The 23,643-nt window shown below is 48.7% G+C and overlaps 1 protein-coding gene across 1 annotated transcript; it reads right to left on the reverse strand.

Moving 5' to 3' along the window:
* Positions 1 to 7,273: 7,273 nt before the first annotated feature.
* ECM1 (extracellular matrix protein 1) lies at positions 7,274 to 23,256 on the reverse strand. The gene is made up of 7 exons (XM_084823865.1): positions 23,112 to 23,256; positions 18,282 to 18,401; positions 17,314 to 17,657; positions 15,526 to 15,930; positions 13,769 to 13,989; positions 8,917 to 9,004; positions 7,274 to 8,536 (listed from the first exon to the last, which is right to left on the reverse strand). Exons 1-7 carry the CDS (start codon positions 23,185 to 23,187, stop codon positions 8,357 to 8,359), a joined length of 1,434 nt encoding a protein of 477 aa, XP_084679991.1. The 5' UTR covers positions 23,188 to 23,256; the 3' UTR covers positions 7,274 to 8,356.
* Positions 23,257 to 23,643: the final 387 nt, after the last annotated feature.

Consider the following 23,643-nt stretch of genomic DNA (forward strand, 5'->3'; position numbering starts at 1 on the left):
ACAGAAGTGCTGAAATGGGACCCTACCAGAATCTTGCATGGTGACCGGACCAGCCTAATGCGTGGAGAGAAAGAGAGCTTGAGTTCTAAACAAAACCAGGATTGGAACTGCTCCAGATTCCAGTATGTTTAGAGTTGACTTCTAAACATTAAAGTGATCCATTTAGGAGGAAAGATCTATTACTGGCTGTTTGCCATGAGAGCTAAATAGATCTTCTGTGTTTGGGGCAGTATGTCTCTGGATACCAACTGCAAGGGCGGGAGGGCAAGAAACAGGCAAGGGTTCTTGCCTTCATGCCCCGCTCATGGGCTTCCTGGAAGCATCTGGCTGTGCATTGTTGGAAACAGGCCATTAGGTTAAAAGGCTTAAAAAAAAAAAAAAGGTTAAATGCTTATAGATTAGAGTATGTCACTGCTCCGTTTCAGGGCGGCACTCTGTCCCCAACAGTGCCCACCCTCATTTTGCACTTTTCATCGCCAAATCATCCTGTGACCGAAACAGAGATTCTGCACGACACTGAGGCAGCTTGGACAAAGCGAAACACTTTTTAAAAGGAGGTGGACAATCGCAGGAGGCTTGCAAAGGCAGGAGGGAGGGAACTCAGCCGTAGGAAACACAGAAAACCGGCCCCAGGAACTGAAGGTTCAAAGTGGGAATGTTGGCAGGGCCTCCCGACAAAACTCAGCCAGAGGCTCATACCATGGCCGTGTGAGACGTGGGGCTCTCCAAACCACAGGCCGGGCTCGTCTCCCGCCCCGTCCCAAAGCATGCACAAAAATTCCGCACGGCAGCCGCCTGGCAGGCCATGAAAGGCCGGCCGCTGCACCTGGCACAGGTAGCTGGTGATGCCTCAGCGGCCCCATGCTCTCTCCTTCCGTCGCTCAAGCAGGACCTGGTCCCAAAGCGGGAGCGAGAGAGAGAGGACGGAAAGGGAGATGGTTCTGGCAGCCCTGTGCCTGCCGTGGGGGCGGGGGCAGCAGCGGGCGTGGACAGAGATGTGGCCCTGTTGTGACGCTGTGGCGGATGGAATGGAAACAGCTCCGCTGCCCCTCTGGTGGCATCTTGCCTTTGCAGGCTGCCCCAGCAGGCCAACCTCTTCACTTGCCATTGGGGCTGGGGGCTGGGGGGGCAGCAGGCATGTGCCAGAGCAAAGGTCTCAGTCTGATTTCCCTCCGTTTCCTCTCAGAAATAAAAACACAGGCAGCTGAACCTTTGGAGAGGCGAGGTGGGGAGGCAAGGACGCGTGGGAGTATTGCACCTCGCAAGCGCCAAAACGGATACTGCACACGGAAATCCAGGGCCGAAGGAGATGCCATGAATGATGCTCATCATGCATCCACGGTCGAGAATGGTTTAGCCCGCCTCTGTTCCCTTTGCACCGATTGGAAGCCCCTCGGGACAGAGGCCTACCCTCTTGCATTGAAAGAATAATCACGCCCATTTCCCAGGCTCCTCCTGCCTCTTCTGTCTCCCTCTGAGCATTTCTGTACTGTCGCTCGATCGCTGCAGTGAACAGCCACATGCAACCCCACATATTTGGGACTGAGGGGCAAAGTTTTGAAGACCAGACGCACTCAGCCCACTGACAGGAACCCCCTGGAGTCGCTCCTCCTCTTCCCCATTGCAAGCTGAACATCAGAACATCAGAAGAGCCCGGCTGGGTCAGACCCAGGGTCCATCTAGTCCAGCATTCTGTTCACACACTGGCCGCCCAGCTGCCCGCGGGAAACCCACAAGCAGGGCACGAGTGCAACTGCACCCTCCCGCCCATGTCCCCCAGCAGCTGGTGCACATAGGCTCACTGCCTCTGGAACTGGAGGTAGCACGTAGCCATCAGGACTAGTAGCCACCGATAGTCTTCTCCTCCAGGAATGTGTCTAACCCCCTTATAAAGCCATCCAAATGGGTGGCCATCGCTGCATCCTGTGGCAGCGAGTTCCACAGTTTGACTCTGTGCGTGCTCCACTGCTCGCTCCCCTGCCTTTCGCTCCGGCCCGGACGACGGCGGTGGTACAGAGGAGGAGCAGGAGATGCCGCGGCCTCCTTGCTCCCTGGCTGTCTGCCCATGAAGCGCGCAGGTGGGAGCCAGGAAGAGCAAGATGAGCCAGGGCAGCTCTGACAATGGCGGTGAGAAGGGAGACCCCCCGAGGGTGCTTGCCCAAGGGCCCTCCCCAAACTGCGGGGGGTGGGCATCACTCTTGCCTGCACCCCCCCAACATTAGCCAGTGTTTGCCAGAATGTAGTGGCGGGGCGGAGGGCGGGGGGTGAGCGCTGCCCCACTGCCATTGTCCGGGCTCGTCTAGGGCCCTCGCCTGTGATCTTAAGCCAGGCTTTTCAAACACACTGTTTTTCTGTCCCCAGTGAACTCCGCGGCCTGGAACGGGGAGGGGGTGCATGTTGTTGTTAAAGGGGCCCTTGTATCAGCTGTTAGCTGCTTGCTTGGGATGCCTGCCCACCCTCTGGGGGGCTGCCCAATGCACCACCCTCGGTTCGTGGCCCAGCGCCTCTGGGATTGTTTGCTTTAAATACAGCCAGCGCCAGGCCCTCTCCCCTGCGCCCTGTTTCGTCTGTTCCCATATACCGACCCACCCTCCCAGGCCCGGTCTGTTGCCATTCCCCAGGCCAAAGGAACTGGAAAGATATTGGTCACTGGAAAAAGCGGCTCAGCCTCAAACACGAGGCCCAGCCTTAGCTCACTGGCACCGCTTTTCTAGACCCGGATCCGGATCTGCTCTGCCTCCATCCGTGAGGAGGGTCTGTCTCTGACGTGGTCTAAAACCTGAAGTCCGAGGCAGCTCTGGAGCACGCAAAAGAGACTGATCCAAGCAGCCCTCTCCGTTGCACTCTGAATTATATTGTACACATTGAGCCCAAGGTGGTGGGCCAGGAGTGGGCAACCTGTGGCCCACCGGATGTTGTCGGACAGCAACTTCTATCAGCCTTGGCCAGCACAGCTGATGGGAAGGCATGTGGCTTCCGTCAGCAACTTCTAACTGCAACTTCTAACTTCTAAGACAATGGGAAGGCGTAATGGGAGTTGTGTAGCCCTATCGATACCACTGGGCTACAAGTTGCCCACTCTTGCGTATGGCTCAGCCACTGAATTTGTTTTGGATGTATTCGTATGATCCATCTTTAACTTACAGAACTCACCACCACAAGATGTGGTGATGACAGGAGAACTTAGGACTTATTTCTGTCTAAACACGCACAGGATTGTGCCCGTAGATGGCTATCAAAGGGGACTGGACAAGGGTGGGGAGCGTTCTATCAGTGACTATTGCAAAGGGATCCATTCGCTCATCGCTAGTTAGGTTCATTTGGCTTTATCAACTGTATGTGGCTTTTGGATTGTTCTGCACTGTTTTGTAATTCTGATCATCAAAGATTGGTACAGGAGGAAGGTTAAAGAAGAAAAGAAAGAAAAAAAAAGAGGCCTGTGGACTCTTAGGGCATAATCCTATTCATGTTTGCATAGAAAGAAGTCCTACAACTCCCAGCATGCCCTAGTCATCATGGACTGATGACCAACACACTTGTTGAGATCCACTAGTGATCATCTGGGTACCTCCAAGTTCCCCAGTTAAGATGGGCAGATACCTGGAATGAGGCCTTTTCTGTGGTGGCACCCTGAATGTAGAAGGCCCTTCCCAAAGATATTATTATTACTATCATCATCATCATCATCATCACCACCACCACCACCACCACCACCAGTAGTAGTAGTAGTAGTAGTAGTAACAGTAGTAGTGTTTTGCAGGATGGTTTTTATTTCATACAGATTTACAAATATATTTTTATGTAAACTGCTTTGGATATCCACATGATTGAAAGTGGGATATACATTTCCTTTTTTGCGTTAATATTTTAAAATTCAAAACATGTTTATAACATGCATAATAACAACAAAATCCATATAGCATCAGTACAATAACAAAAAAACATTGTGAGCCTTTCTACACAAGGCTTTTACTGAGCACTCGTGATTGCTCACTCAAGGTAGTTTGTGGGTCTTTTACACAATGTCATCTTCCTCCAGGGCCATTCCCATGCTTTGCAAACATTATTGCATGTTTTTCCTAATGAGCAAAGCCTGGTACTATTTAGAAATGACATAATAAGAGTCTTGTGTAATTGTGCAATTCCACTATACCACAGCACCATCTAGTGGCTGTAAAATTAAACATATAGAAAGGCAGAGAAAGAATACACCCCAGAAAAAAGCACATGTAAAGGAGCCAAGCTTAATCCCACAAAAAATCTGGAAGCAGAAGCCTTGGTAAAGGTGTGAGATAAAGCCTCATGTAGAAATGCCCTTACAATAAAAAGATTAAATAATAATAATTGTTAAAACTTGCAAAAAAACAAAAAACACAAGAAAACACACATGCACAAGCAAATACAGTCATTTGTCAAATTTTGGTTAGTTTTGCCCTTTCCTCTGGAAGGGAACTCTGGCATATAGTTCTAAATATGCTGACCAAATGTCCTTATCTTTGTCAGAACAAAGCTGTCGGTAATAGTACGGTGGGTTTTTCCCCAAAGGCTGCCAAGATCAGGAGGCTTTCTGTCCAATGCACAAAGGATGGGTTGGAAGGGGACGTAAATTTAATAAACAAGTCAATAAACAGGGGCACAAGCCTTTGTGGACTTCATCGCACGCACCCATTTATTCAGGCTGCACAACTGAGGCTACCCCAACGGAGAATTGTGCAGGGTGGGCTTCTCCTCCCCAGAGCCCGGAGCAAACACCGCACTGCCCTGGTCTCTCCCAAACAAGCGATGCTTCCAAACCTCTTCTCGATTAAACGTTGCTCCCAGGACTTGCTCTTTCACTGCAGCCAGGCTGATTTGGACCAACATCCAATCTATGGCCAGAGAACCCGAGGCAGATGCGTCCTGTCATCCTCGGGCCCAGGGGTGGGCGGCGGAGAGGACAAAGCCCGTTCCCAAAACACGTGGCCGGGTGCCTATCTTCAGTGATCTAGGAGAGGTGGATTGAGCCAAGAAAACTCCAGGCATGCTGAGGAACTAATTAAAGTGTGACTAACGTTCTGGCACTGTGAGTACCGGGGATGCAGTTGTGCCTTGCCAGGATCGTCTGGTGCCTCCTGGTGGCTTTATTTACATTTATTTATTTGAAAGATATGTAAGCCACAGTTTAGGATAAACCCTCGCAAGGCGGTGCCCAACGAAACTTTTTAAACCACAACAGATAATAAAATAATAATTTTTTTTAAAAAACCAGAATAAACCACAAACTGCTAAAACCAAACAGTGCCATATACACAATGGCCCTGGTGAATCTGTAACTCCATTTCCCCCCTCTTCCCTCCGCATCCTGATTTCCTTTTGTGTCGAGTCTTTTTAGATCGCAAGCCCGCGGGCAGGGAAGGGACAGTCTTGTTTTTATTGATTGTTTGTAAGCCGCTCCGGGAGCCTTTTTGGCTGATGAGCAGGATAGAAATGCTTTGAATAAACAAACAAACAAACAACAGGCTAAGATAGACTAGTGAGTGTTTGAGGACCCGCTTCGAGGCCTGTAATGATGGGGGCTGGTGGACATCACTTGGAACACAGTTCTGCAAGCGTGGCCAGTACTAAGAAGGCCCTGAATTCCTCGTGTCCCCACCCCCCACCCCCTTGACCACTGGTGTGTCCCAGTAGGCAACCTACATTTGACCTATGGCTTTTAAAGCCATGGGAACTGAACACTGTTTGCTTATCTGGGGTCTTGAGTAAGGTAGATAACATGGGTCTTAGTCTCTCGCTTTCCCTGGAGTTTTTAAGAATGTCAGAGGAGTCCTGCTGGATCAGACCAAAGGTCCATCTAGGCCCAGCATCCTGTTTCCGACAGTGTAAGACCCCAGAAACTGGTCTTGTAATCGTGAGACCCCAGAAATTAGTATTCAGAGAGATACTGCCTGTCACAGCTAACAGCTGGTGGTGGATGCATCTAAGAATCAATGAACTGACTTCCTGGCTCAGACCAATTGGCAACGTACCCTTTACGTTTTAAACGTCTCATTTTAAATTTTGAGCATCTCTTCGATTGTAAGCCGTCATGTGAAAGTTTAGAACGAAGGTTTGTGTCTAGCAGACATTGATAGACCTTCCTTCCTTGAGTTGGTCAGATCCTTTTTTTTAAATGCCATCTAGGTTAGTAGTCATTACCCCATTCTGGTGGCAATGACTTCCATACATTAAGTAAGAGATTCATAAAGAAATACTTTCTTGTGTTTCCTGAACCTGACTTCCTTTCCATTTTATTTGACTCTGAGGAGGAAACATTTCAGTCCATCTCTGCTGCCACTAATGCTTTTCTACACCAGGATGTTAATCCGCTGCATCTACTTTCGGTTTTGTCGCAGGATTGAGATCTGAGCACCACCCATGGAGTGTCTCCTTTCCTGCTTTTCCACTATATAACCTCTGGGTGGCACTGTGGTATAGTGGAATAGCACAAATACACAGATAGAAACGGCATGTTCTTTCCTCCATCAGAAATAATACCCCATTTTGCCTGCTCTAAAAAGACTTGCCAGAAGTGCTGTTTACAAACAGAAGCAAAACTGGAGGGTCATGATGTCATCTAAAGAACCCATAAACAACCATGAGTAGGGAATAACGGGAGCACAATAAATGCCTCCTGTAGCTCCTGGTCTGTTTATAGTTTTATGAACATCAATTCTGTATCCTGCACCATTCATTTTCTGCCATGGATAGAGTGTTGGATTTTGAGTGGGACTGGGCTGCGTTTGAACCCACATCAGCCATGGCGCTCACTGGCTGAAATGGGCCAATCACTCTCTCTAACCCTAACAAACAAAGCCAGTGGTGGGCAACAGATGTTTTGGCCTACAACTCCCATCAGCTTAGCTAGCATAGCTAATGGTGAAGGCCTACAGGAGTTGTAGGCCATGGAAGGCCATACACTTCCCACTTCTGCCTTACAGGGTTGTTGTGAGAGTAAGATGGGATGACCACTATTCCTTACATGGCACTCCTGAGATGACTGGAGATAATGATGATGATAATTTTTGCTAAATAAAAATATCTCATTTCTTTAGCCTTTTAGGTGAGTTTAAACTGTTATAATCAGCATAAGCTCTGGTTTTTAATGTTGCAGCCAATTCACAAATTAACCCTGGTTTATGTCTACACCATCTCACGCAAGCAGCCTGCGCCTATGGCCGGTGCAGGAGGGTGGGTCGGGAGGCATTTAGTGATGAGTGAGAAGCAGCAAGACATAAAGATGTCAGACAAATGTAGATTGTTCTTCCAAAAAGTGGTTTATTGGAGCCTCTTTGCCTCTGGCAGAGATCTGCGTAAGCACTTTGTTACAAGAAGAGCAAGGAGTTACAACTGGAACACCAAGACCAAGACGCAGAAATGCAGCTTTGGCAGAACACTGCCTTTGGGGCTTCTGTATGTGCCAGGCAGGTTTTATCAACCACCTTGTGCTACTCTTGGTTCAGGATTCTGATGGACCCTGTTGGCAGGTCTCCATTTCTTAAGCTCAGCAGAAAAGTGGCTCAGAAATAAATACCTGGGGGTTGGACTCGATGGTCTTATAGGCCCCTTCCAACCCTACTATTCTATTGTTCTATGACCACCTTCTCCAATCCCTTCGGGCATTGAGTTTCTTGCTTCACTTACTCCATTAAAAAACACTGGCCTTGTTCAACTTATTGGAGACCAGCTGGATCCTTTTAGATTTAGCACAGATCCAAAAGCAGCTTTCCTCTTTGTGGAGTGGAGTACAACACTCTCCCCCACTAACCCCCCCTCCTCCGAGATTTCACTGAGATCTGGAGGGAATGAAATAAACTTTGCCAATTGGCAAAGGTGAAGCTGGGTGGGGAGAGACACTCAGTGACAAGAGAAGTGCTCACCCCCTTTCCCCCCAAATTCCCAGGTCGAAGCAAACGCCATTTAGTGCTTCAAGCACGGAAGACAAAAATCAAACAGAAAGCAAGGAATGATCTAGTGGGCCAAATAGGGACCCCCTGTGGGCTGGATTAGGCTTGTGGGCCAGAGGTTCCCCACCCCTGGTCTAGAACCCCAGATGTTATTCGTCTATAGCTACTGTGTAGGATATAAAGTGCGTCAAAGCGAGGGCTTCAAGAGGCCTTCTTCGAGTGGAAATTCAGTGCGTGCAGAGTGCTAAAAGTCCCCCTCCTTGGCTTGGGGTGTGCGTGTGCATGTGGGGATGACATCTTAGGCAGCCTCTAGGCCAAGAAAGCAGCTAACCCACTCCCCAAGCTTGGGACTGGAGCCAGCCAGAGAGGGGAGGGCAGGCTGGGAGGTGGGGGCAAGGTGTGTTTTAGCAAGACGTGAGTAAGTCTGTTCTGATTCACACAACCGGCTCCGTTGGGCGGACAGTCTGCCCGGCGCTGGCGAGAGGCACGTTGGCCAGGTAGCTGAGGTTGAAGCAGTTGTTGCGGGCCGCATCTTCCGACTGGGTGCAGCACTTCTGTGGGTCCTTCCATGTGTTCCTCTGGGAGCCGCAGAGGGCGGTGATGAATTGGGATTTCTGGGGAGAAGAACGAACACCGTAAGTTTGGGGGTCGGCATGTCGGAGCGAAAATGTATTGCTTTCTTTCCTCAAGTGGTGGGATGGTCAGGACAGATAAGGAAGGGAAAATCACACACACACACACACACACACACACACGGTTTTTTAAAAGTTGGGGGAGTGTGATTTTCCTCCCTCAGAAGAGAGAGATCGCTTTTTAAAGTTTGTTATTATAGGCAGAAGAGGAAAACTTAGGGATGCTCCAGCCTAAAAGGTGGCCTAGGAATAATTTTTGAGAGATAGAACACAAGCTGCCGGGCACCTCAGTGTTAAAAGCAAGAGCCCCACTCCCCCATCTCATTCCTTTCAAATGAATATCCCCCCCCCCCATTACTGACCATTTCCTCAGCACACTGCGTCCTCTCGCTGCCCTGCAGATCGCAACAGGGCTCTGTGATATTCTTGACTAACGCAGGGATGTTTCTTCTGGAGAACAACAAGAAACATTTTATTATTAAGATCAAGGCAGGGGAAAAATACCCCACAGATGGCCAAAACAGATCCTGAATACATTTCAGTCACGCAACGCAGCAAGTGTTTGAATATTAAGTACTCCTCGTCTTCGTCCTGCTCCTCATTGTTTTCTTTTTACGCACCGGTGTGTCAGGCGCTGTACAGAGGCTCTTTTCAAGAAAACGTATTCTACACTGTGGGAAAGGGGAAGAGAGGAAAGCAGAACGAAAACGGCTGGTTGGGGGGAATGCACTTTGGGTGACAGCCACAAGGGGGAGCCCCGTGCCCACTGATTCAATCAAAGCCTCTCAAATTATTTCATAATTGCAAAGATGTTGGTGTCGTTTTGAAGGTGAACCGGCTCGTCGCAAACCCTCTACACCAGAGCCGGCGTGCAAAGCTGTAACCTACTCAACCGTATATTGCCCGGTTGGAATAATGACTATTATAATAGGCACGACAAGCTTACATACATGGCGTAGTTTCAAGTTTTCAGAGCACTGAGCTTATATGCGCAGCCACCCTCAAAACAGCCCTGCAAAGTCGGCCACCTGGCTGTGGATATATCTGCTTAGCCACAGGGAGTCTTCCCTCAACTCTCTGGCTCCCTTTGTTCCGTGTGTGTGTGAGTGTGCATGCATGTGTGTGTGAGAGAGACAGAGAGGTCATCCCTGTATTTGCTGAGCCTGTGGGGAGGGGAGGGTGAGAGAAAGGGCTGTTTGCTTATGGCCCCCTAGCGATTTTGTGACTGGGCTGAAATCTGAACCTGGATTCTTTAGATAGGACTTAGTGGTGTCACAGCGCTAACACCAATGACATTAGGAACTTCGGGCACTGCCTTATACTGAGTGAGACCCTTGGTCCATCTAGCCCAGTATTGTCAACAATGACTGGCAGCAGCAGCTCTCCAGGGTTTCAGAAAGGAGTTTTTCCAGCCCTACCTAGAGAAGCCGGGGATCAAACCTGGGACCATCTGCCTGCAAAGCAGGGGCTCTACCACTGAGCTTTGGCTGGTCCCTGATATTGTGCTAGCAAAAGCCAACACTGGCACAACTGTGTGGGATCGAGACCCAAGTATGTCGCGAAGACCCATGGACTCGCCAGGTATGTTGTCTCCCGGGAGGACAGATTAGAGACGTGACTGAAAGGTTGCCTGCACTCATAAAGCCCACTGACAGGTATCCCTTTCTTCTCATCCATGTGGGAACAAATGATACCGCCAAGCGGAGCTACGAAGAGATCACGTCAGACTTTGAAGCTTTGGGAAGGAAACTCAAGAACTTTGGGGCCCAGATAGTTTTCTCATCCATCCTTCCAGTAGTTAGAAGAGGGATAGAAAGGGAACAAAAAATACTCCGGGTGAATGACTGGCTACGAAGGCGGTGCCGACGAGAGAGATTTGGATTCTGGGATCATGGGCTATACTTCCTGGAAGATGGGCTGTTGGCAAGGGACGGGTTGCACCTCACAAAGGATGGGAAGAATGTGTTTGGCCACAGCATGAAGAACTTCATCAGGAGGGCTTTAAACTGAAGCCTACGGGGAAGGGAGATGTAATGTTGGGGGTAACAATGGACATAGGCGCATGCACTGCAATGGAGAGAACAGCTCTGATAGCGCCCAATAATAGTCTTCAGACACATGTAGGAAGAAAGCCAGACTATGAAGCACATGGTCTTCGATGTCTATATACTAATGCCCAGAGTATGGGAAACAAACAGAACGAACTTGAACTCTTAATACAAGAGGGAAATTATGACCTGATAGGTATAACTGAGACTTGGTGGGATGACTCTCATGACTGGAATACAGCGATTGAAGGATATAACTTGTTCAAAAAGAACAGGAGGCACAGAAAGGGAGGTGGGATTGCACTGTATGTGAAAAATACATATCTCTGCACAGAAATACGGGAGGAGGAGCTTGTTAGCCCCATCGAGAGCATCTGGGTTGAAATAAATGGAGCAAAGAATAAAAGGAACCTGGTGGTCGGAGTCTACTACCAGCCACCCAATCAAGGAGAAGACGAGGGTGAAACTTTTGTAAAGCAAATAGCCAATGTTTTAAGGAAGCATGATGTCGTAGTAATGGGGGACTTCAATTTCCCCGATATTTGTTGGGAGGCAAATTCTGCAAAACATGGCCCCTCCAGGAAATTCCTGACTTGTGTGGCGGATAACTTCCTCCTGCAGAAAGTAGAGGAAGGAACTAGAGGATCGGCTATCCTTGACTTGATCCTAAGCAACAGAGATGACTTAGTGGATAAAGTAGCAGTTACAGGAACTCTGGGGGAAAGCGACCATGTTGTACTTGAGTTCTTGGTTCTAAGGGAAGCAAAAGCCGAGTGTAGTCAAACGCGTACCCTGGATTTTAGGAAAACTGATTTTCATAAACTCAGAACAATGATCAGTAAGGTCCCATGGCAAGCGATGCTAGCGAGAAAAGGAGTCCAAGAGGGGTGGGAGCTTTTAAAAAAGGAAATTCTCAAGGCACAATCACAAGCAATTCCAACAAGAAGAAAAGGTGGAAGACAACAGAAGAAGCCAATGTGGCTTCACAAAAAGCTTAGGGATGACCTGAAAACAAAAAAGGACACATATAGGAAGTGGAAAGAAGGCCAAGTAACAAAGGAAGAGTACAGGCAGATAGCACAGAATTGCAGGGATGGCGTCAGGAAGGCTAAAGCTGAGAACGAGCTGAGGTTAGCGAGGGATGCTAAAAACAACAAAAAGGCTTTCTTCAGCTACATGCATAGTAAAAGGCAGAGGAAAGAAATGGTGGTTCAGCTATTAAATAAGGATGGCAAAACGATAACAGATGACAAAGAAAAGGCAGAGGTGCTCAATTCCTACTTTGGCTCAGTCTTCTCCCCAAAGAGGGTCTATGACCCCCCTGGCAAAGGCGAAGTACAGGTTGAAGGGGCAGGATTGCAGCTTGAGATCGACAGGCATATGGTCAAGGAACACCTCATTACTTTGAATGAGTTCAAATCTCCAGGGCCAGATGAACTGCATCCTAGAGTCATAAAGGAACTGGCAGAAGAACTCTCAGAACCGCTGTCTATTCTCTTTGAGAAACCATGGAGGACGGGGGAAGTGCCAGATGACTGGAGGAGGGCTAACGTTGTCCCTATCTTCAAAAAGGGTAAAAAGGAGAAACCTGGGAACTACAGACCAGTCAGTCTGACATCAATCCCTGGGGAAAATTCTGGAGCAGATAAAGCAATCCATCTGGAAGCACCTTGACAACAATGCCGTGATGACTCGAAGCCAACATGGATTTGTCAGGAACAAGTCCTGCCAGACGAATCTGATCTCATTTTTTGATCAAGTAACCTCCCTTGTAGACCGTGGGAATGCTGTAGACATCATATACCTCGACTTCAGCAAAGCTTTCGACAAAGTGCCCCATGATCTCCTGATGAGCAAACTAGCTCAAAGTGGGCTAGATGAAACAACGATCCGGTGGATCCACAGTTGGCTACAGAATCGGACTGAAAGAGTGCTTATCAATGGGACCTTCTCAAACTGGGGAGAGGTAACGAGTGGGGTACCGCAGGGCTCAGTCCTGGGCCCAGTGCTCTTCCACATTTTTATGAATGACTTGGAGGAGGAGGTGCAGGGAATGCTGATCAAATTTGCAGATGACACAAAATTGGGAGGGATAGCTAATACTTTGGAAGCCAGAAACAAAATTCAAAGTGATCTGGATAGACTGGAGTGCTGGGCAGAAAACAACAGAATGACATTTAATAGGGACAAATGCCGAGTTCTGCACCTAGGAAAAAGAAACCAAATGCACAGTTACAAGATGGGGGATACGTGGCTCAACCACACTACAAGCGAGAAGGATCTTGGAATTGTTGTTGATCACAAGCTGAATATGAGCCAACAGTGTGATGTGGTTGCAAAAAAGGCAAATGCTATTTTGGGCTGCATTCATAGAAGCATCGCTTCCAAATCCTGGGAAGTACTAGTTCCCCTCTACTCAGCACTGGTTAGGCCTCATCTGGAGTACTGTGTTCAGTTCTGGGCACCACACTTTAAGAAGGATGCAGACAAACTGGAGAGGGTTCCGAGGAGGGCAACAAAGATGATCAGGGGACTGGAAACAAAGCCCTATGAAGAGAGACTGAAAGAACTGGGCATGTTTAGCCTTGAGAAGAGAAGACTGAGGGGAGATATGATAGCACTCTTCAAGTACTTGAAAGGTTGTCACAGAGAAGAAGGCCAGAATCTCTTCTTGATCATCCCAGAGTGCAGGACACGGAATAATGGGCTCAAGTGACAGGAAGCCAGATTCCGGCTGAACATCAGGAAAAACTTCCTGATTGTAAGAGCAATACGACAATGGAACCAATTACCTGGGGAGGTGGTGGGCTCTCCCACACTGGAGGTCTTCAAGACGAGGCTGGACAGCCATTTGTCAGGGATGCTCTGACTTGGATTCCTGCCTTGAGCAGGGGGTTGGACTGGATGGCCTTGTAGGACCCTTCCAACCCTTCTATTCTATGATTCTATGATTCTATGAACTCCATTAGGCACTTTCCCCCTTTGCACAAGCAAGCGCTAATGAAGTTGCACTAGCGTCGGTTTCCGCTAGCTCAATGTCATTAGCGCTAGCGCTGAGACACCGTCAGTTCCTAGCTTAAGCTCAGAATGGCTCTTGTGACTTGTCATGATGTGACATCTGTCTCCCACAGGAATTTGAGTCAGGCCAGGTAAGAGATCTACTTACTGCTTGGTAAGAAGCAGGAATTCACCGCAGAGCGAGTCCAGGAGTGCTGGGGTGATCTCAGCTAAATTGATCAAGCTGATCTCTTTGTCGTATATTGGGTATGGAGCCTGGCTGGCAAAACAGGCATAGTTGGCATCCGCTGTCTCCACGTTACAGCAGTGGTGGCGCTTGTCCTTCACCGAGAACTCCTGCTTGCAGAATTGCAACAGGACTTTTTCCCACTGCAGAGAAAAGCAAAACATTTTACAAATGGTCTGAGAGTGGGAGACACACCCCAGCCCCAAAAGGAAGGGGGCAAGAGAATGGGGGTGGCAATAGGATGATAACGAGTGGTGGGGTGGAGCCAGGGCTCCCAGGGTTGACGTGGCAGGACTTTTTTTATTAGCAGGGATGCTGACGTCAACTGCCACCCCTCCCTGGCTGTCTCGTTCGCTCTGAGCTGAGCTGCAGCCCTCACAGTAGCTGGTGGGGAAATCGATTCTCCCGACAACAATATAGTGCTGTGAGCTGTCCCTGTTGTATTGCAAAGTATTTTTGGGTGGCTCTGTCTGGAATAGGTAATTAAGACCCATTAGCCTTACAGAAGACGTATATAATACAGTCAGACAGACAAATGAATCCACACAGCTGCCTGCATTTCTAGACTCTCCTTGGGGGCGTGGCTATGGGGCCTGCCACCATGGGTGCCTGCACATCATCATGGCACCGACGACAGGTAGCGCTTGTATGGCACAAGATACCCCTCCATCCGGGAGCCTCAGGAAAAGCAAATACAGGAGAAGTCCCGGAACTTGCCTTCAACACGAATGCTCTGTCCCAGAATGAAGACAAGCGTGCCACTGGGCATGCACAAAGTGCCTTCCTGAACACAGAATATCCAGCGCCAAATCCCACCCACCTAATATATGTCTGGCCTTAGGGTGGAAAAGACCTGGAGGTCAGAAAGCTCAACTGTCCTCCCTAACTAGTGATGCATTGGTGGGACAGGCTCCTGGCGTGATATGGGGGGATCCAATTTGTTTTCAAGGGAACAGTGTCATTTTACAGGGCACGTTCTTACTGTGAAAAATTAAAAAATGTTCAACAGTTTAAAAAAACAGAAATGCTGCCATGAAGGCTGGAGGTGTCACATACTATACTAAAAAGCCCCCCCCACACACACACATATTCCAAAGTGGTACAACGCCTTGCAAAACCAGTATGAACTGCATGCAAAAAGGAGTTACGGAACCAAATTCCATCCACAGAGGCAGGGAGCATGGGAAGGATAAACTCCTGACTGAGTCAGCTAAACTGAAGTCCAACAGGTGTAGCTTTCCTCACCACCATACCTCCAAGGTGAAGAAAGCTGCATCTGTTGAATTGTGGGCTGACTGGTTACTGTTTCAACCAGCCTTCCCCAGCCTGGTGCCCTCCAGATGTGTTGGACTACAATGCCTATAATACCCCTGCCAGCAGAACTGGCTTACACAGCCTCTACAAGAGAAAAAGCAGCGAACCCCGACAACGGGAGCCCCGGTCTGTGGCGGTGGCTGATCCCTGGATTCCACGCTGAACATTAACCCCCGGACCAAGAACAATTCATTGTGAAGTGCTCAGATACTTTGGCTGAATTGAGGGGAGGGGGGCATATTTGCAACACAATCACAAAGCACGGAATGCTGGGAAAGAAAGGGATGCTGGGAAGTGCCGCCGACCTGGGCAGAAGATTGGCATGGCTCAGCCCTGCCTTTCCAGAAATCCTCTGGCTCACTCACCCCTTTGTGGGCACAGTCGACATCCTCCTTGCGACAGCATTTCTTGAACTCGCTTTCCATGCGGTTTATGGCCCGGGCCTGGCGCACGAACCAGCCGAAATACGACTTTGGGAGGGTGCTGGCGGGGTAGGTGGGCCGGAATTTGCGCAGCTTGCAAATGTTCTTGATGTTGGCGCTGGTGGGCTCACCAGGAGGGAAGGAGATTGCTGGAAGCGACGGTACTTGGACTCTTGGCTTCTTCTCTGGCAAGCCTTGATCGGCAGCACCCTTGAAGTCGTAATTCGGGAACTGGGCCTCATCGGCGAAGCAGCGCTCCTTGTTAGCACCCTTCTTCTTGCAGCAGTGGTAATGCTTGGTCTTTATCGAGAATTCATCGTTGCAGAACTGCTCCAGGACGTCCAACCACTGAGAGGCAGGAGTGGGAGAGACGAACGGTCAATGAGATGGCCCCCTGGTTTTTTTTAAACCTGAGCCCAAACTTAGAGCCCTCTTTCAAGGCCAGAGGGTCAAGCCTGGAATGGGCGAAGCAGCAAGTGACTGGAAGGGCTGCAGCTCTGGGTCATGTGCAGAGTGCTTCCCCCTCACCACAGAGTGACCACAGCATGCCCCTTCACACAGTTAGAGTTAGAGAAGAAGCTTCCAGTTCCAACCTTGAGAAGCAGCACTTCTAACCGTCGGGGCAGTCCCCAAATCTCTTTGAAATGGGTTCCACCAAAGTTCACGGCATCAAACGATGAAACTTTGCCACCCTTTGGCACGGCTTCTTTTGCTCCAGCCTCGGAGGATGCCAGGGCGCACTGCACAAGGGCACCGCTGATCATTTGCGTGGGCCTCTCAACCACCGCAGTATCTGAGCACGCCACAAATATAACTGAGCAGTGTACTTGGGCAAAGGGCCTGGAACATGCCAGCCTTCAAACCCCAAACGTGAGCGAGCGTCTCCTATAAAGAAGAGTTCTCTACAACGCCTGGTGATTCTGAAATTCTATCTGGAGACCAGCCAGCGTCTGTTCTGTTCTCTCCCTGCCAAGCCACGGTAAAATATGACCGCGCCGAATTTGCAGGTGAAAGTAGCTAGAGAAAAGGTGGTGTTAAATTCTCCCTGATTGATTGTGTAAAAGGCATCCTACGAATTGTGGATGGGAGAACACCTCTGTGCCATCCCATTACTACTGCAATTGTACAGAAATAGGTTTCCCCCACCCCTATACAGCCACCCACTACATTTTAACTATCTTCGAAGTGAGGCTGGAAGATGGAACTTGCCGCTTTTGTAGGGAGTAGAGGCTAGAATAAAAAACCTCAAGCGTGTTTTAATTTTTTGGGTGGGGAGGGGAGGAGAATGGTCCCAGTGCGCATTTCGGAATCATCGTGTTCCTCAGTAATTTTTTTTTTTCACCACTCTTTACAGCCTGGGGTGAGAAAGGGCAGGCTTTAGGGGCTGGGAGGGGATCTTCCAGAGGCGGTCCTAAGGTTGGCGCGTACAGGACAGCGCCCAGCTAAACTTCCAGAACATTAGCGATATGCGAATGCTGCCAGTACTTGAGGGAGCTGTGCTTAAGAGTGAGCTGTGCTGCAGCGTGCCTGGGAGTTCTTTGAATGCTCCAAAAATGTTGGGAAGGATTTGTGTTAAAAGCAGTCCTGGAAAAGGAGGCCAAAAGCAGCACCCCTTCACCTTAATGCGCCTAAGAGCAGCGACCCGTCACCGCAGCTTCCACCATAATGCATCTGCTATTATGGCAGTTGCCACAGCTGCCAGACCAGCAACGACGCACAGCAGGGACTCACCACGCGGTTGCAGCCAAGCAGTTTCTCATCCTCGGGCAGCTGGCAGCACTGGGCGAAGCCTTCCTCCATGCTGTTGAGAGCGTTCCCCTGGCGAGTGAGATGGCTGAAGCCTGTCTGGGGAAGATTCCACGGCCCGTAGGACAACCGCTTCCTTCCTTCTGCGCAGATATTACCAATGTTGCCGAGGGTGGGGCGGGCCGGCGGGAACTCCTCCAGCTTGAAGCGGGGAGGCTCCCGGGTGCACAAAAGACCCCCATAGCAGCTGGGTCTTCTGCCTCTGGGGCTGAAGGGAGCTGTTAAGTGTGCCTCGGGCTCCCCTCGGACTAGGAATGGTAGGTCGAACTCTAAAAAGAAAATGAGAAAAGAGGGCATAATCTCACCAAACACATTGGTCTCATCTGTTGAGCGAGATCTTATAGGATCTCGGTCAACAGATCCCTTCCAACCCTACTATTCTATGATTCTATGTGCCTGATTTGAATCTAATGTTTAAATCTTTCTTGCTCTTCTCTTGTGCTTCAGTATTTTGGAGGGTGGTACATACCTATGATTTTTTTCTTCTCCCTCTGCAGATTCTGGAGAAGCTTTGGGGCATCAGCAGTCTTTACATAGTGCCAGAGTGATATCCTCTCCAGCTACAGTTTCTTTTCATTCCCTCCTTCCCTCAACCCGGATTCTCTCTTCAGCGTCACTCCCTCTCTTTCTGCCATCCCATTTTCTTTCTCTCCCTCTTCCACCCTGCCTAGGGTACTGCCAGGAGAAGAACAGGCTGCTCTTGCCAGATGTCTGAACTGATCACTTACAGAAGGCCATGCAAAATTGGGCTGAGAGCCATACATGCATCACGCTTGCCCTGAAGGGTTCATTCTATCACACAATCCAAGAGAAATTTTGAATAAGCATTTCCCTTAGAACTTGCCCCTCTCCGCAGTGTGTGTCAAAAGTAAAATGGACACTCTCATTCTCACCGGCCAGTTTATCGTCAATTGGCTCCTGGAGCAGGAACTCCTTTGGGATCCCTCCTAGGGCAATTTCATGTTGAGATAAGTCTTCAGAAGGCGGCGGAGGCAGCTTCTCACCTCCATCACCTAGAAGGAAGGATCAGAAAAGGAGAAGGAAGAGGATTTAAAAACATGGACCAGTGACCAATATCATCATCATCCAACATCTGTAACGTTTTTGTTTGTTTAACTGGGGTTTTCTTAGCCTGCCCAGCTTAAGAAAGGACATATGGTAAATACATAAAGGCTTGGGAAAGGAAGAGATCCCCCATCCATGGCCAACTCAGAGTAAGACAGCAAAATGTGGGGATGGGGGGAGAAGAAAGAGGAAGGAGGAAAAGCGAGGCTCAAATTAAAAAACAAAACACAATGCATGTCTATACAAATGGGAAGCTATGTATATCCAATTTCTCCCCCTGCCACCTGGCACCCCGCTGTTCCTCACCCATATATAATGTATAACATGCTTTCAGAATTTATTTATTCATTCATCCTGCTTCTAAACTATGGAACAACCCACGTTCTCTGACTGGTGTCCAGGACATTAAAATCATAACAATATGAACAATAAAACCAGCAGCAAAGGACAGTCCAGCACATTAAAAACAAAAACAACCCACCCTCCCCTGGCAGCAATAAAAGTGCAGTAATCTAAAGGCACTAAAAAAAGGTTCATACAATGCCTGGGAGAATAAAAAGGTCTTCACCTGGTGCAGATAAAGGTTATAATGGAAGGCACCAGGCCAACCTCTCTGGGCTGGGTATTCCACAGATGGGGCGCCACCAGTGAAAAGGCCCTCTCTCTTATAGAAACCCGCCTGGCCTTGTGAAATAAGCACAATCCCACACCATGCACGCTGCATGGGTAGCTCTGTCTTGCTTCTACTTTTAGTTGAGGATTAATACAAAGCTTTTAGTCTACAGGGGCTGGATTGTATGCTGCCCCAAGGAGCTTACAATCTAACTTTGGCAGTGGGTAACACAAGCGAGGGAGGGGAAAGGAGAGGCGAGGAAGGGCAGCTTTCAAGGGCTCTAGCCAATTTCGAGCCCCGTCAGCATATACAAGAAGTTACACATTTCTTTCTCTCACCTGGCAACCAAACCCCAAAGTCCAGGAAAGAGGTTAAGACGTGTTTACACAGCGGCGACTCAGTAGCATTACCGAGAAAAATGAGTAGCCTGTGCTGGGAAAGGAGTTGTGACTTGGCTCCGGGGCATCGAGGGGAGAGACCAAAACATCAACAAGTATCAAGCCAGACTGTTAAGAGTTATTGAAACACATTCCTGCCACCCCTCCTTGGCAGGTGCAGGCATATGTTCCAGGTGGTCTTGGGACAAGAGTCTTTCCTGCTACTGTTAATTGCCTGTTAATCAGCTTCAATTACTTCCTCCCTCACTTACAAAGCCAGATGAATCAGAGCTGGCAAGATAGAGCCAGTCCTGCTTCCTTGATACACTCATTTCCTTCCTTGGAGGAAGACCTGGGAAGCAGCCGGTGTTTACTGCCTAATCAACACTTTGCCAACTCACCGGGAGGCTATTTAGCTTTTATGGCATGTCTGCCTCTATGGGGGAAGATTCCGGGGGAGGGCCAGGGCCAGCGACCTGTTCCATCACATACACCAGGCATGGTCAGAAGGTACATCTGGATCTACTAGTCAGTGATGGAGCTGGACAATTTTAGACCCTGGACTTACAGAGGCCCTTCTTTAGATAGCCACGTTTTTACTTGGTAGCCACCATGCGCATCCCTCACAGTCACTCTTTCGTCACCATTCCTCTACAGACTAACCAGGAGGAGATAAAGGTGCCTTTACACAATGCAGTCATTAGGAAGCCAGACAAGTGGACCAGACAGGGAGGCATTCCTCTCCTAGACAGTATCCCATCCCCAAGGAATTTCAGAAAGCCTAATCTAATATCAGCGTCAATATCAGATATGTTGCTGTAGGTGACCCATGTCTCCCAAGTAACGCAAACGGCACTTGATCATGCAATAGCACAGCCTCATTCATGGAATTTTTATGGAGGCTCCAGACAATGTCTCCTTCCATTTGCAACCTTCCCGTGTTTACTTCTGCTGTCTCTTTTGTTCTTTCCAGGAAAACTCCGTTGAGGAGAAAAAGGCAGAATGGCTGCACAATGCCTCTGGATTAATAGACATTTCTCCACCCCTTGCAAGCAGCCGACAGAATAGACAGAGGCAATGTAGGGAGGAGACCAGAGTCTCTGGCAACCATGCAACCCCTGTAGCATTATCTAGCTGGCCTGTAAGAGTAACTGTAGAAATGGGGAAGGACGACTGAATGAGTCTAGATTAATTAAAAGCAGGACAAGTAAAGTCGGTTTATTCTGCTGTTGAAGGGTGCAACCCAAGGGAAGGACGATCATCTGGCACCAAGAGCTGTTATAAGCTCTCTGTCAATGTTGCATGAGAAAACACTCCCAGGTAAATACTTCATCACACACACGGAGATAAAGAGATCTGATGGAAGCCACCCACTGCAAGGTTTGGGACTGTACTGGTCCCACATGTGTTGACACACAGCCCTTTTCAAACCTCACACTAGTCACTCCCACCATCGACACAGCATGCACTTCCTCGCAGTTTGCACAAACGAACTTTGTTGACTTCTGTTGGTCTGGGCCCCCGTGGCAAGAAAACGTCGGCTATTGGGTGGTATAGAAACGTAATACATTAAAAACCGAACAGTAGGAGCCATGTTATAATCCCCTTGCATCAAGTGAAAGAGTAGAGAAGCCTTCCCCAACTTCAGGAGTTTTGGACATCAACTCCCATCTGCCTCAGTCATCACAGCCAATAGTCAGGAATGCTGGGAGTTGTAGTCCAAAATATTTTGGGGAGCACCAAGTTGGTGAAGGCTGCGCTAAACACTGCTGCCTTTGGAAATGCCCACTCTAGGCCATACTTTCTTCCACCCAGGAGGACAAAAGGGCTGTCTGCATGGTGTCTCAAGAAGCCCAGGAGGAAAACAGAAAAAAAACGACACTTCCATTTTTCAGCTCTTCTAAACAACCACTCAGAAAAGGGTGCACCACTTAAGCTTTCTCTCTCTCCCTTCTTTGAGATTTGACATGGGTGGGCAACTTCTGACTCTCCAGATGCTGTTGGATTACAATGTCCATCAGCCCTAGCCAGCATAGCCAATGGTGAAGGATGATGGGCATTGCACTCCCACCAACATTTGGAGGGCCACAAGTTGCCCATCCCTGGTTTAGAGGCACTCTCCTAGTGCATTCTGGGAAGTTGTGGGCCATTGTGGGCCAACAGAGAACACAGCTTGGAGGTCTAAGAGACCCGGATCCTAAGCTTGGTTTTGCCAATGTTCGCCCTGTGAAGTCCAGTACAAATTATTTACCACCTCAGCTTCCATCATCTGTAGAATGGGAATATTAGTGACCTACCTAAAAGAGTTATTCTCAGAGCAGAGTTTTTAAAAAATGTAATGCACTTCATAGCTTGCGGATGTGCATTTTCAGAGCTATCTTTCCTCTGTAACTCAGAAATAAAGAGCTGCTTCTCTCTCAGAAGGTCTGGGACACAGAAGTATTACTTAGTTACACCATTTTCTTTATGTTCTGTGTTCAGCCAGAGTTAGCCTTTTGCATAAAACCTTGACCAGCTGAAACTCAAGGCACCTTAAAACTCATCTTCCCAGGGGAAAGGAATTATTTTCAAGGACTTTTAAAACATTGCAAAAGAGTTTGGCTGAAATAAACCAAAGTGAAATGAAAATCCACCATCTCTGGATGACATGCAAGAGAGCAAAAATAATGCCGTTAGTTACGAGACCTTTTCGTTCCGGCGGGGGAGGGGGGGCACATTTTTTTTCAATTAAAGCAAAGTTCGGCACACAGATGGGAACGGCACTGAAATGTTTGTGGTTTTGAAAATAACAATTCAGACCATTCGTGCTACATTTGACGGTGTCTAGAATTTGTTTTGCCTGCAGGATGCGGGGGCCTGAAAATTGCCAATGTTTGGACTATTAGTTCAGTATGTAAACAGCCGGTTTTCAATTCCAAACACAAGAACGAGGACGAAGGGTTGTTTGGAAAACTTCTTCAGCCTGCACCATTAAGACAACAGAACTTCTACACATAGTTAAGCAGAGAAGAATACGTCTCATGTTAACAACGTAGGGAGCATCCAGCCCCAAACAAGAATGCGAATTAGCTGAATTCTACTCTGCCCAAGGAAGAGCTCCGAGTAACTCCTGAGGTCACTATCTGCTGCTACGCCCAGCTATTAAAATTAGACCTGGCCCTCATCCTGAAGTTTTAAGGCAGGGAGTTTGGGAACCCAACACTTTGAGAAAACCAGGAGGGAACTCTGGACTCAGAATTGCTCAATACTTAACCCATCTCAAAGAGCTGCCGAGTTAAAAGCACAGAAGGGGTGTGTTTGTGTGTGCTGAGTCTTTCCCTCACCTGTACTGAAACTGACTCCCCCAGCCAGCTGTTCCCCACCACCACCAGAAGTAATTCTCTCCAAGAGCAAAACAGCTGTAGAGACAGGGGGGAAATCCAGGACCCTTTCCTGTGGTTTAAATCATCCCATCTCCCCCTCCTTGCTTTATAGCAGGGGTGGGGGATGTGTGGCCCTCCAGATGGTCTCTTGCTCCACAGCTCTCTCTCTCTTGCCTTGCCTGGGGCCCAACACATTTGCCCTAGTTTGGAACAAGAAAGGGGGGGCAGCAGGCAGGGGTGGGGGCAGCAGGCAGGGGTGGGGGCAGCTTGCCATGGTAAATTCCTGTTTCTGTCCCTTGCACCTACCTTTGGGAGCAACCGTGGCTGATTTTGCCAGGACCAGCCAAGAGGCCAGAAAGACCAAGAGCATCTTCATCACCATCTCAAGCTGGCCGGAGTCGCTGTTAGGATTGTGCTTGAGTCGTTAGAAGTTGCCTCTCCTTCTCCCTCTGCTGCTGCTGTTTGCTTCCAGCTCTTTTATAAGCCACTCCACACTCTGGCAGGCTAACCCTCCTAGCAAAAAACTGAGTCATTGCCTTACGTAGGAAGGCACGCCCTGAGCATGAGCAAGCCACACCATCAAAACCACAAGAAGAAGCAGCACAGTCATTTTCCCCCGTGTTCTTCCCCTCTCCCTAAAAAACATACAATTTATGTATCTAAGATCAGTTTACAAGCCAATTTTTTAAAAACAGGGTGGGGGGACAACACATGCACACATCAGCTCTCTGTTATGACATTGTGGGTAGACAATTTCATAATATTATACGTACCGGGGCCGGCGGGTTGCGGGGGGCAGAATGAAGAACTGTAGCTAAACATACGCAAATACATTCTG

The sequence above is a fragment of the Heloderma suspectum genome, chromosome 17 (genome assembly GCF_057233095.1).
Source record: "Heloderma suspectum isolate Gila_16-S chromosome 17, 16-S_ref, whole genome shotgun sequence".
NCBI lineage: Eukaryota > Metazoa > Chordata > Lepidosauria > Squamata > Helodermatidae > Heloderma > Heloderma suspectum.